General features: G+C 34.6%; 1 protein-coding gene across 3 annotated transcripts; it reads left to right on the top strand.

Annotated features, from left to right (window-relative positions):
* The first annotated feature begins 241 nt into the window (after window positions 1–241).
* LOC132294710 (choline/ethanolaminephosphotransferase 1-like) lies at window positions 242–13,544 on the top strand. 3 transcript variants are annotated; one of them, XM_059792669.1, is made up of 20 exons: window positions 242–391; window positions 779–944; window positions 2,742–2,751; window positions 2,859–2,909; window positions 3,892–3,969; window positions 5,093–5,168; window positions 5,264–5,286; window positions 5,378–5,478; window positions 6,142–6,236; window positions 6,429–6,497; window positions 7,572–7,641; window positions 8,145–8,208; window positions 8,285–8,325; window positions 8,421–8,505; window positions 10,778–10,840; window positions 11,786–11,844; window positions 11,982–12,034; window positions 12,344–12,416; window positions 12,927–12,971; window positions 13,241–13,544. In XM_059792669.1, the coding sequence occupies exons 2-19, from the start codon at window positions 808–810 to the stop codon at window positions 12,946–12,948; spliced, it is 1,170 nt and encodes a 389-aa protein (XP_059648652.1). In that variant the 5' UTR covers window positions 242–391; window positions 779–807; the 3' UTR covers window positions 12,949–12,971; window positions 13,241–13,544. The 3 variants fall into 3 exon arrangements, 2 of the variants coding, with proteins under 2 accessions (XP_059648652.1, XP_059648651.1); XR_009478171.1 differs by lacking the exons at window positions 242–391; window positions 779–944; window positions 2,742–2,751 and adding an exon at window positions 13,052–13,148 and having other exon boundaries at window positions 2,826–2,909; XM_059792668.1 differs by lacking the exons at window positions 242–391; window positions 779–944; window positions 2,742–2,751; window positions 3,892–3,969 and having other exon boundaries at window positions 2,826–2,909.
* The last annotated feature ends 281 nt before the right edge of the window (window positions 13,545–13,825 follow it).

Raw genomic sequence — 13,825 nt, 5'->3', positions numbered from 1 at the left:
GTTGTTCAAGCTTCATGGACCATATGCCTTGAACAACTCAACCTTTATTGGGTGCTGAACATTTGTGACAATTTTTTTTTTTGCAAATCAAAAACAATAAAGAGAAAAAAAAAAACACATTTGTTCTTTCCATATTATTATTATTATATTTTCGGAAAGTTAAATTCTTTCCATTTTCATTATTCGTTCATTTAAAAAATATACCAAAATTTTTCCCTTTTTCTTATTCGTTCATTTTAAAAATATCCCAAAAACTTTGCGTAAAAAGTTTCTTAACTCCTTTTGTTCCCAACTTTGGGGCGGGAGACAAGAAATCGCTTCACATCAGTTTTTATGTGAAGTTTGATTCATTGATCTCTCTCACTTTGTTCGATCTCTGCAATTCAGCAGGGTAAAGTTTCTATTCATATTTTCCCTTTTTTTTTAATCAATTGTCCAATACACATCTTTTTCTTTGCTTTCTTAGATCTGTTCAGTTTTTCACTTCTTTCTTGTTTTCCTGTTCTCTTTTGATACTTTTTTGTGTTCACCCAATACATATTTTATCGTAAGTTGTTCATTTTTGCTGTTCTGGTTGTTCCATACATGCATATACACACAAAAATGTTCATATGTGTGTGTATGATGTATATTGTTTTGGTGGGATGTTCTTGTATTATTAAAATGTTCATATATGTGTGTGCATGATGCATATTTTTTGGTGGGTTGTTCTTGTTCTGTTTTTAGCACCATTTTTGAATCGATTTTGATGGCTCAGTCTTGTGAATGATATGAACAGGGTATACAGAGTGATATTATTTGTATGCAATGGGATATATTGGGGCTCATGGTGTTGCTGCACTGCATAGATACAAGTACAGTGGAGTGGATAATTCTTATGTTGCTAAATATGTATTGCAACCCTTTTGGAGTCGCTTCGTTAATTTCTTCCCACTTTGGATGCCGTAAGTGTTTGATTGATTTACCATTTATATTCTAGGATAGAAAATTATGTTGGTCAGCTTTTCTTTTAATTTTTTTGGTATAAGATTTATTTATTTATTTTTGTTATACTTGCTTCTGTTTGTATTATTGTTACTTTTTGTTGCTGAAAAGTTGAAGAAAGTAAAGAAAATTTGAAATCTTACTATAGCTACTTAAATGCATCATTTTTTTAAGAAACACAAGGAAAAGAAAAAAAAAATGGAAAAAATTCTCTACATTATATAACAATTTCAATCCTGAAATGTGGAATTTGAAATTTTATGTATTGGCGGGCTAGGGTTAATTTATATATATATATTTCTGTAGAAAAGGGTCATTGAAGTAAAATTTGGTCACTTTCTTCTATAACATCTTCTTTAAAATAAGCCTGCCTTGCTCACATAATCCTTTCCTCTCCAAACCTTGTATACTTGAGAATCCACAGTGATTTAGATTCATAAGACTAGAATATTGTTATTATATAGTTAATTTTCTTATATGACTCAAAATCTGCAAGAATACAGTGTCCATATATCATACGTATTGCAAGTCTATAGTGAACTGTGTTGGTAGATCAGTTTCAAATGTATTCCCAATTTAGCGCCACTCTGTTGAATCACAAGAAATTGGTTTCAGGTTATAAAATCATATTGGTTCTTGTTAATGGACTTTGAGCTGAATCATGCAAAGCATGGAGGAGTTTGAGAACAGTCAACTGTATAATCGAGCAAATCCTTGTTTGATCCTTAACCCATTTGGCTTTGATATGGGATTATGCATTTCAACAGTTCTTCCTATTTTTCTCTAGCAACTTCTTTTTGAAAACTTTGATTTCTGCTGTGGGATACCATGTCATGGAAGGTTGGTGTCTTTAATATAAAATAGCACTATTCAAAAGTCTTCTAAGGTCTTGATCTGATTAGGTTGATGGACATTTTGGTACTGTCATTTGGCAATTCTCATTTAAAATATACTAATGCATGTAGCACCGCATATCTTTAGACGTGTCCGAGCTCTGAACGTATTCAAGCTTTGTAGCTTATAAGTAATACTCTTGCTCTGGTTGCAAAATCCATTGTAGCATAGTGGTAAAAATGACATCTAAAAGGGAGGGGAGAGATCAGGTGTTTGATTCTTGTCACTGTTAGTTTTAATTTATTTTTATTTCTATTCTTACTTGTAGATTTGACCAAACTTGGATACTATAAACTTGTTTTTTGCATTCATATTGGATCTGAGGTTAAGAATACCTTTAACTACCGCAGTATCCAATAGAGCAGCCTTATAGGGTCTGTTTGACATGCAATATGTTTTAGGCGTTATATTTTTGGTCAATACCAAAACAACCGTTTTGTTGTAGGAGTGTTTTAGGTAGAAATCGGAACCATGTTTGGTAACGAAAATTTGTTTTGGGAAATTCAGAAATTTGCTTTGGGAAATTCAGAAATTTGCTTTAGTTCCTCCGCTACAGTACCAAAACACAATATCACCAATTTGGTGATATGGGTTTGGGCCAAAAAATCTGAGATGTTATGAGCTATTCCAAACCAATATTAGCCGTCCCAAACATATCATAACACATTCCAAACAGGCCCATAGGAAGTTGGGAACAAAAAGCTCTAGGTTGTTGGCAGTATTTTTTCTGTCTGACTATTCTGTTTTGCTAATGTCTTTTATGGGATTTTTTTTTTTTTTTTTGAGCAAATCTTTTAGTTATTCACTGGAGGTCACTAACAGGTTCTTTGTTTTGTGTCTACATAATCTGGATGCTTTCCCAGACCCAATATGGTAAAATATTCTTTGATGACCATTTTTATCTTGTCATGATATGTATGTTTCATTTTAGGATTTTTTCCTTGCTTGTTTACTAATCGGCGATGCTATTTATTTTTCAGATTACACTTACAGGATTCATGTTCTTGGTCCTATCTGCATTGCTTGGCTATGTGAGTCAGGGTTTCTTTATGTTTTGTTCTTTAATTCATTCTGAATTAGGTTAATCTTAATGTACTATTCTATTTGATTATGACATCTTTACCTATGTTTGTTGCTTGTTTTAAAATTTTTATTTATTTTACTTTCTGGTTTTTATTGTCTTGTTTCGTCTTTCACTTGATTTAGCCAGAGCATTATATGTTGAAATTTGATTATACACCTAATGTAAATTTTTAGAGATCAAGAATCTCATGGAAGTTGTCTTTGCTGTTGCAAAATTTTGCTACTACGTATACTTAAGATCTATGTAGAACCTATTTTGTAAGGTTTTGGGACAATTTTTATTCAAATTATAGGCAGTCATGTCTTTACTCACTGCCCCAATCCACTTCTTTGTTGCCCTTTTCTTTTCAATGCGGAGCCTTTGATTTGAGTTGAAGTGTCAAACCTTTTCTCTTCTAGTTAAAATCCCTACTACCAAATTTAATAATATAGTTAACAGGATTAGTTCTTGCAAAGTCCCTTATATTGCTTTTAAGGTTCTTATTTTAAATATTTCCTATTTTCAGGTTGCATTATTTCATTGTTATAAGTTCATAGATAACAATGGTTAGCATTCTTTGAATTGCTTGTTTTTCTTGAGAATCTGACGTTGCATGTGGTTGTGGAATTGTGATAGTTGGAAGTTGGTGTGGTTTTGAAAACCGTATTAGTGACCTGAATCTTGCAGTAGCAGCGGTATTCAACTCCGTGCATATAAGAAGCATGACATATATAATTTTGTTGATGAGTTATGTTATGCGTTTGGCAAGTAATCCCGTCACTGAGCTAAGTTCATGTTTGAAGGTGTCCCTGTTGATGACATGGCAAATTTTGCTTGCAACTTCATTGGAATTGCTTGAATTTTAGCGTAGTTTAGAAATTTTCAAGTCATAGTTTGTCCATGATAAGTTTTTGTTCCTGGAGTTTATGTTACAAGCGGATTTGTTTCAGATATATTCACCTCATTTGGATTCGGCTCCACCAAGATGGGTTCATTTGGCACATGGATTACTTCTCTTCTTATATCAGGTTCGCTTAAGTTTCTGCAAGCAGTTTCATGTTCTTCTGATCTGCTATGGTATGGTTGCATTTCATGTGTTTGTACTTTAGTGTGCATGTTTGCTCAACGTGACAGCTTGTAAGGTTTTATGGATTATATATTTTGGGTTTTTTTGGTCTTGTCTATTTGATTTTATCAGGCATTGTTTAAGGTGATGGTTCTACAACTCTGTTGTTTGCTTTTTTAGGTCTATATTGTGGTATTTCCATATTTGGTGTTGAATGCTAACAGAATTAGGATACATAGTTACATCATTTGACCACATGTGGATTTGTGTTCTTGAAGGCTTAAACCTGGAAACAAAAATATATATTTTGATACTTCAGCTATTTATTTTGGTATAGCATAGAAAATTGAAACCACAATAACAAGTCTTTTACGCGATTTCTATCCAGTAGGTGGCATTTTTCAACCATTCTCCTGGTATTTTGAGTTAAGATCTGGATCTTGAATATTTATTTGTTTATATGTATGTGTGTGTGTTAGAGGGTGCTTGTCCACATTGGATCTGGATGGGAAGGACCTTGGGATTATAAGGGTGGGAATGCAACACCACCCAACAACTTGAGCTTTTGGGTTGGATGGCAAATGCCCGGCCTGTTACAACTGGTATCAAAGCAAGCAGGCCTAGTGTCACGCCAAATGTCCACTTGGGTGGTGTCTCGGTGCGCATCATTATTGGGTCCTCTCGCCGTTAGGGGGGGATATGTAGATAGGGTGGTCTGACAACAATGAAGATGTTTCAAGTTTGGTGAGGGAGAATGTTGAAGAGTGTTCTTGTCTCACATTGGATCCGAATGGGGAGGATTTTGGGCTTATAAGGGCGGGTCTGCAGCACCACCCAACAACTTAAGCTTTTGGGTCAGATGTTAAGCGCTCGGCCTGTTACAGTGCGTGTGTATACGTATCTAGTTCAAAATACCTGGTGTGTCTACCTGAATCCATAGTACACGTGTAGCCGTGGTGGCATACTTTACCCTGGCACATGGTGCTGAGATGGCAGCCTGTGTGGTATTTTCACCTCTTGTTTATAACTTTATAATGGGATTTTAATCTTAGTAATTTTTGTTTTAACCTTCAAATGCATGCCAGACTTTTGATGCTGTTGACGGGAAGCAAGCAAGACGAACAAATTCATCTAGTCCATTGGGGGAGCTTTTTGATCATGGTAATTTTTCTTTCTCATGTGGTTCTCTTTCATTTTTTATGTGACTGCTGAATATATTAATTAAATATGTTTCTTGGCATTGACAAATACTGCAGGATGTGATGCTCTTGCATGTGCGGTATGTACTTCAATACTTCTATTGTTTATTTGTCATTTTTGTGGCCATAGAAAGTGTACGTCCTAAATATTTTGTTAATGACATTTATCAGTTTGAGGCCATGGCCTTTGGGAGCACTGCCATGTGTGGAAGAAGTACTTTCTGGTTTTGGGTGATCTCAGCTGTTCCATTTTTTGGTGCAACATGGGAACAGTAAGTGGGTTTAAGTAATACCTATTCTTTGCATTTTAAGTCATTCTTAAAATTATCATTTGGAAAATTAATATGGGGAACAGTTAGTAATAATGGGTGGGGGAGGTGGTGAAGAATGGCATTGATTATTATTTTTCCTCTCTTTGATGCCCAATAAATAGTGTTTAGGTAAACTGGAGCCTTTTTTCATGCATAAAGGAATTCCTAGTAAGATGGAACTTGCCTATTTGTTGGTTCTTAACTGTTCCTTGGTATATGGAGACCGTGATTATGGTAGGAGGAACAGCTTGAAGAATGGACGATGTCTTTTTCTTTTATTTTTTCTTTCCTTTTTATTTTCTTTCCTTTTTATTTTTTATCTTTTGAGATTGCTATACCATATATGTTACCTCAATGATCTTTCCTTGATTCTGCAGTTAAGTGGCAGTGTTAGACTCTGAAAAATCTAAGATAAATTTCTTTAATAGGGATCTTTAAATTTTATTTATTCTTTATAAGTTATTTTGTAATTCTCTATATGTTTTCTGTATGGAATCATATTGGTGGATCTGCTCTGAATCTCATTGAGTTTTCTGGGTGCAAATCACCTTCTTGTTGATTCCTATGGATTAGACTTAAAATTGATAATTACGGTTGCTAATTTGTTGCACTCCCTTTGTGCAGTTATTTCACCAATACCCTTATACTTCCAGCGGTAAATGGACCTACAGAGGGCCTCATGCTGATATACATGGCACATTTCTTCACTGCTATAGTTGGTAAGTTACACACACACATATTATATCTGATGATGCATTTTTTGTTCTGCTTTGCCATTCATACACCCTTTGACATTCATTATTTACACAAGTATGTATCTATTTAATAAATTCCATCTACCTCATGATGTATTTTTCCCCATGTTTTGCTATATTTCACTTTAATATTAATCAAGTCCATGTCTCTTATAGGTGCTGAGTGGTGGGCTCAAAATTTTGGAAAGTCTCTGCCCTTTTTTAGCTGGGTTCCATTTGTACATGGTAAGACTAATAGATAGAATGGGATTTCCAGGAACTGATTATTTTGGGAACAAACAATTTATATTAACTTTATTCGCATCTTTTCTCTTGCTGCCTGTGTTTATCATACTTGATTTTTTCACTGTAATTTTTGTGCTCATTTTTGTATGAGGGATGGAAAATTGGAAGGCAAGGTAAGAGGGATGGAAAGGGTATGTTCGGAAAAAGGAAGGGGATTTCCTTCCCTTTTGTTTGTTTGAGCAGAATGAAAATGAGGAAGTCGTCTTTCGGAAGAATAGGAGAGGAAAAAGTGGGCGGGAGATTCTCCCTCTTCTCTTTCTTACCCTATTCCATTTTTTTTTTTTTCACCAAATCATGGAAGTATGTCCCCCCTTCTTCTCCTTCCTCTCTTTCTTTCCTTCCACCTTCTCTCCTACCAAAAGAACCATTGGTCTCTTATAGCAGGAAGTTTTGTCTTTTAGGTTTGCTTGTGTTCTACTTTTATAATTTGTTTTATTCTACTTGTTTCATGGCCTTAGTTTTTCAACTTCCATGAAAGATTATGTTTGACAGTGTTTTTAGACTTCTATATGATTGTTTTTTATTTATTTATTTATATTATTTTATTTTATTGTTGGTCTCTGAGATGGTTTTCAGTATTCCCTCTTCTTATATGTCTGCACTAACACCAATTTTATTTTATTTTATTTATTGTTTATTTAAGATTTTTCGTTTTAAATCTCATCTGGTTTTGTTGGAATACCTAGATACCTATTCCCTGGACTGCATATATTTGTATTAGGTGTTACCTTGCTAGCATACTAGTACTACAGAATAAGACCAGCTGTACTTCACCTTCCAAGATTGACTATATTTGTCCAGGAAAAGGGTTGGAATTTCCCTTTTTGGCTCAATTTCTTCTAAAATCATGATGCACACTCTTGATCACCATTGCATTTTGCTACTTGCCTTGCTCAGTGTTTTGAAAGAACCCCCTTTTGTTATTTTTACTAGTACTTTTTGTTTTTTATTTTTATAACACGTTTAAAAATTTGGCTCAATTTTGTCTGTCTTGTTTTTTTTCTTCTTCTCTAGAAATCCCAACATTCAGAGCTGCGTTGTTTTTAATGATAGCTTTTGCTGTTATACCAACCATCTCATTCAAGTAAGTGGTTTTTTCCTATTAGTGACAGAAGTTTACTTTACTCATCTGTTTGTATGTATTGATATACATGACACTTTTCTATTTATTATGACCTTATGTCTGCGTATTCTCTGGTAGATTGAATAATGTTAATATAAATCATGTGAATTTATTATTTATTCTGTTGGACTTACACTGAAGTTGTTGATCCCACATTCTTGACATACGATAGAACTACATCATCATTGTTGTCACCGCCTACTGGGTCGTTGGTGTGGTTGTGGACTTGTTCTTGATTAAATGTCTATATCATTCAACTTTCCCCAAATATTTAGCAAGATGATCTAGAATACAGCAATCAAGATTAATCTCTCACAATTCTGGAATTGTATTAGGATGATTACATTGGTCTGAATCTTAGGAGAAAGATTGCTAATGCCAGAGCTCACATTTATGGCTTCTTATTATTTTTTCATTTCTCTGACATTTAACTTGAACTTGCTTTGCATGATACATTTGTGCAGTATTTACAACGTTTATAAGGTTGTTCAGGCAAGGAAAGGAAGCATGCTTCTTGCATTGGCAATGGTAAACATGTTTCTTGTTGTTTACTTTGTCTCTTATTTCTGGAGTTGCTTAACATATGTCTTGTTGTCCATGTCAGCTTTATCCATTTGCTGTCCTCTTGGGAGGAATCCTTGTGTGGTATATAGTTGTTTGCCCTATTCTTTTTTATTTTTTACACGTTTAGCTTTTGAGGATTATTTTTGTTTTCAGACCGGATCTTAATCTCTGTGCAGGGATTATTTGTCTCCATATGATATAACGGGGAACTATCCACATCTAGTTGTATTGGGAACAGGACTTGCATTTGGGTTCCTTGTGGTAAGATATCTGTTGTTTAATCTCTTGTATGTTAGAAATTTGACTTGCATGGGGCAAGGTTACATGTGTTTAGTTAACATTTATCACAGACCTGCAGAAATAGTATTTGGCCTTCACTCTATTGCTTACATTGCCCTGGTCATTTGCGTTTTGCTGATTTAGCGCCTAAGAATTCATAGTTATTTATCTACCTCTCATATTTACAATGGTCACCGTATGAAATGTAATTTATTCTGTAGATCCTTCAAGACCTAGGATTTCACTTGTCCATGCAGTGGTGTATTATTGGTGAAGATGATGTCTCTTGCTGAATGCTTTCTGTTGGTGCATTACATAGTTCTGGTCCTTCTGGAAACTTGTGTGCCTGCCTTGGTGTAAGCTTTAGCGGTCAACATCTTTCATTGGGTAAAAGCTGCATTATGATGAAAACAAACTAGGAATTAAGCGTGTTAGTCAGTCTTATTGTTAGGTGCTGAGTTTTGGGCGTTGAGAAAATAAATGAGAACAACACATTTATATAGCGGAAATGAGGATGCTACGGTGGATGATAGGAATGACTAGAAGAGATAAGATAAATAATGAATGTGTGTGGGAAAATCTAGTAATAATGCCTACTAATCATAAAATTTGAGAAAGTAGACTTAGGTGGTATGGCGATATACAATATAGACCAGAAGATGCCTGGTTTGAAGAGGAAGAGTTGTTTGCCTAGAAGGTAAGCAACAAAGAGGCCGACCAAAATTTACATTAGATGAAGTAATTTAAAATGATTTAAAAAAATTAAATATAAGACAGACATGGTGTAAAAAGAGAATTTATGTGGCTGACCCCATCCATATGGGATAAGGGCAAGGATGATGATGATGATGAATACTTAATATAACATATTTTGGAAATAAGTTGTGCATTTGGTTTATATTATACTTCATTGACCTACTACCTTTTCAACGGAAACCACTCTTGCATTTTTGAAACGAGTTCTGCAAGATTCTTCAGTTAACACAAGCTGGTTTCTTCCTCTAATTTTAATTATTTAGCATTCGTTCAAGGTTGCGTAATATGAAGGCGGTCCCGAATCTGTAGTAGAAGTACATTACATCATGATATGTTGGAAATTTGTGCCAAGTAACAAATTGTCTGATATTAACCTTCTCAGATGTTGTCAATCTGGTGAGACTATTTATAATATGCCTCCTTTATTATGATTGACCATGCACGACAACACTCTGATTCTCCCATTTATGGACTGAAACACATAATAATTGGGCAATGAGTTGGCAGTGGTGTATTTATTTCTGTGCATCATGACATTGCTTCTTTTACATGGTAGAACTTTCACTGCACATCATTTGTCTCTCATAAGATAGTACTCTTGTGAAGAATAGCTTCACGCATCCATCACCTATCGTTACTTTCCTCTTTGCTTAGAGTAGATAGATCAGAATAAAACTTCTCCCTTCTGTCTGTCTTCTTAACATTGCCGTTTTTGTTTGGTTCAGATCTACATAAATTTCCTCCACGTTTACCTCCTCATCTTCTCTCTCTCTCAGGTTTTTTTTTTTTTTGTATGAGATAAATTTGCATTGATTTTCATTGGTGTAGCTACCTGTGATTGTGAGGGCCTTATGTTTGACCAATTTTTCATACCTTGCTAGTGAGAGAATCATTAATTGCAGACTTTCAATGGAAGTTGTGTGTTTCATTAGCAATCTTGCATTTCCTGGAAGATGCCATCAGTTGTTTTTTCCTTTCCATTCGCTCGGATTTCTTCCGCTTCATCGATTTTTTCGGATCCCTAGTCAGTTGGTAAAGTCTCTTGGAGGTCAAGGATTAGTCTTCTGGGTTGGAACATAAAGCCAGCCGTTCTCCAATAAAACACATCAAGGATTTCAAGTGAATCCATCAACATTCTGAGATACACAAACTGTGGTTTTTATTAGACTTAAATGCTTGAAAGCCTATTAGGCCCCATATGTTTCTAATTGTAAAGTTTGCTGTCTCAATTATTGCCCATAGTGAAAAGTACTGACTTAATTTGTATACCTATATAAACTATCTTGCTTCCTGTATTTATTATAGCTTTTCTGATCACTTTTATATTTTTCTTTTTGCCATGTGTTCTGTTGGTAATTATGCTTTGTTTGTTAGGGTTCATGTTTCTTTCACTTGTATTATCATTTAGATAGCTATAACAGTGCAAAATTTGATTATTCTTCTGAATCTTCGTTCTCTTAGTCATCATATTTTTCTGAAGTTAATCCTGTTTTGACAGGGAAGGATGATTCTGGCTCACTTGTGTGATGAACCCAAGGGCTTAAAGACTAATATGTGTATGGTATGTTGCACTCCTGAAACAGATGTTGTAGTCCCAAATTCATTTCCACTCATGGTTTATGTTTTCCTTCTTTTCTTCTTGTTGGTGGCTTTAGTGGATGTTGCTTGTCAGTCTCTAATTTAACGAAGCAGAAGTCTTTTGAATAGTTTGAATCAGTACATTTTGTACAGAGAAATGTTTAGGAAGCTGAAACGTCTTTACAGTTCAACCGAATTTTCTGGAATCATAGGTACTGTTTCTCGAAAAATCATCTAAGGAGATTTCTGATCGGCCAAATAGATAAATATAGAGCAGTATTATTTAAACCTAGAACTTCTGATAATAACAACTTATGTGGACTTTATTCTCTTTAGGAGCATACTGACTACCATCTTTTAATGAATTTAAAAAGTAGCCTCCCCCCCCCTTTCCCGTTTTATTAACACATCTTTTACAACAGCAGCAATTTCTCTAGCACATTAAAAGGTTAATGTAATAGTTGAATTTTCTTAGGTTGATCAGGTTTTGGGTGCTTAATCTGCACCCGATTTTGTTGACCAAAATCCATGATGTTTGCTGGATGATCTGGCCTGAATTATTTTTTTATGGTGGATCTGGATCTATATTTATGACATCTGTTTTTTTGCAATACAAGCTCATTAGTAAGCCAAATTTGTTTCAGTGGAAATTTCGGAAAAAATGGCCTATTTTGTTAGATCAGTGGGTATATCATAGTGAGTTTGATATTCTATGCTATAAATTCAGAGTATGCTTGCTCATAGGGCTAATATGCCATGCTTGTAAAATTTATTAAATTGCTTGCTTGGCGTAGATTCAGGACAGTTTTAACTTTTCTCCCGCTTTTTTCTGTACTTGGTGAGATTTACCGAATTGTTCTATTGAACTTTTCAACATATAAGTGATAAGAGAATAACATGTTTTTAACACGTTCCTTCCATTTTGCAGTCTCTGTTGTGTCTCCCTTTTGCCATTGCAAATGCTCTCACTGCCAGACTGAATGATGGGTATGTTATATATCTATTTATCTGGCACAGGTTAATGAATGCCAAATAGTTCCCATTCGTTTCAGTAGGGAATTGGGTTATCTTTGTCCTTTACATCTATTCTGATTTACTCACAAAAATCTTTTCTTTTGTGGCAGAATTCCTGTAGTTGATGAGAGGTCGGTTCTCCTTGCTTACTGTGTATACACAGGTACGAGGACTTTGCCTTTTTTGTTCATGTATATTTCCAGTTTCTAGAAATTCCTCTCTTCATTTACAACCCCCCCCCCCCCCCCCCCCCCCCCCCGCCCCCCCCCTTCTCCTTTTTTTGAATTGGAAGTTTATTGAATATGAAAACTTGTAAGTGCTTGATGTTGTGTTTAGTGCTTTGAGCTTTGTTAGACTTCTGTTTTTGGAATTCAGTTCCTCTAATAACATAAAACGATATTTAGTCTTCAATTGTATAATTGATGTTATTGGTCATGTTCTGTGGCCTACAATTCTTTTTGGCTGAACCCAGGGGGACTATATCTGCACTTTGCAACATCGGTCATTCACGAAATAACTACAGCCTTGGGAATCAACTGTTTCAGGTGAGAAATGTGGTGTTTGACCTACGTAGTATATTAATAAATTCGTTGGTATAATGTGTATCTTGTGCCAAACAGACAATGCCTTCTATTTCGTTTGAGAGGGAGGGATAGAATTTCTTGAAATCTTGAGTTTTTTCTTATAGATTCATGCTTAACATAATCAAATATGTTTTTATCAATTGGTTTATATTCCCGGTTGTCTAAATTTAAAGCTGTTTCTAACCTGTTTTGTGTCTGTGGTTAGTGTAATTATTAGTTTGTACTGGACCTAATTTTCTAATCTGGCAGAACCTTGTCGTTTTAGTTCTCTGCCAAATATTGTTATGTGCTGATGAGCTGCATCTAAGCTGTATTTTCCAAAACAAAAGTAACTTGATTTTTTATCTTTAAACTGTACGATGGAGTGGTTGATTGTGGTCAAGTAAATTTATGTTGCAGTTCGAATTTTTAGAATTGTTGTTTTCGGCATATAGTGTTGGTTTCTAAAAAATCTTCAAATTTGAATATCAGGATAACTAGGAAAGAAGCTTGAGATGTGCTAACGTTGTATTCCGGGTATGTTTTTTTTTTTTTTCGGTTTTTGTGTTGTACATATTGAAGGTTTACCTCCTTTATTTTTTCTTATCATGTTTAAGGTCTCAAGTTTGTTGTGTTTGGAAGCATGAAATCGCCGCCTTGGAAGTGGAGAAAAATTAGTAAATTAAACTAATTTATTCCATTTTCAATGTCAAGGTGTTGTTTCCATGCTCACCAACATATAAAGTTTTATTCTAATTAATTGTTCCATTCACAATAATTTTTCTCTCTTTTTTGATATTCTCCAGTTGGCAAGGCAGGAACAGTGCTACAACATTTTGGTCTCTCTTGGCTACATATATATATATATATATATATATATAGTCAAAGCATAAATTTAAAAGTTAATACCTGGGTCTAGTGCACAAGAGCCAGTTCAAATTTTCATTGTTGTAATTCATCGCATGGCTTTAAACATTGTAGGAGGTGATCTGAGATGTCACTTCTCCAATTTTTAATATTAGTAATTTATTATCTTGCTGATGTGTTAGAGAGGAGATATACTTGAATTGTTAACTTTATATATATATATATATTATATAGGATTTGATATGCGTATTCTTGATAAACCAGGGTTTATATACAGATGTAGAATCGTCTGTTTGGGAAGTAAGACGCTCCTTTGACTGTTTTTATGGATGGAATTGGTCAGATGCAATTGCTCTGCAACAACCAACCATCAATATCTATGAGTAAAGGCCTCCGTATAAAAGCAGGAAATTAAGTGCGTGCGAATTCAAATGCACAAGGAAAGTAGAGTTTAAGAAAAATTGGATAACAAACACACATTTTATTAACAAATGGAAAACACAATGGGGACTAAAAATATCACA

The sequence above is a fragment of the Cornus florida genome, unplaced genomic scaffold (genome assembly GCF_030987335.1).
Source record: "Cornus florida cultivar Cherokee Brave unplaced genomic scaffold, ASM3098733v1 CherokeeBrave_3.0.0_Hap2_Chr02, whole genome shotgun sequence".
NCBI classification, from domain to species: Eukaryota; Viridiplantae; Streptophyta; class Magnoliopsida; order Cornales; family Cornaceae; genus Cornus; species Cornus florida.
This window is presented reverse-complemented; position numbering and strand designations above follow the sequence as displayed.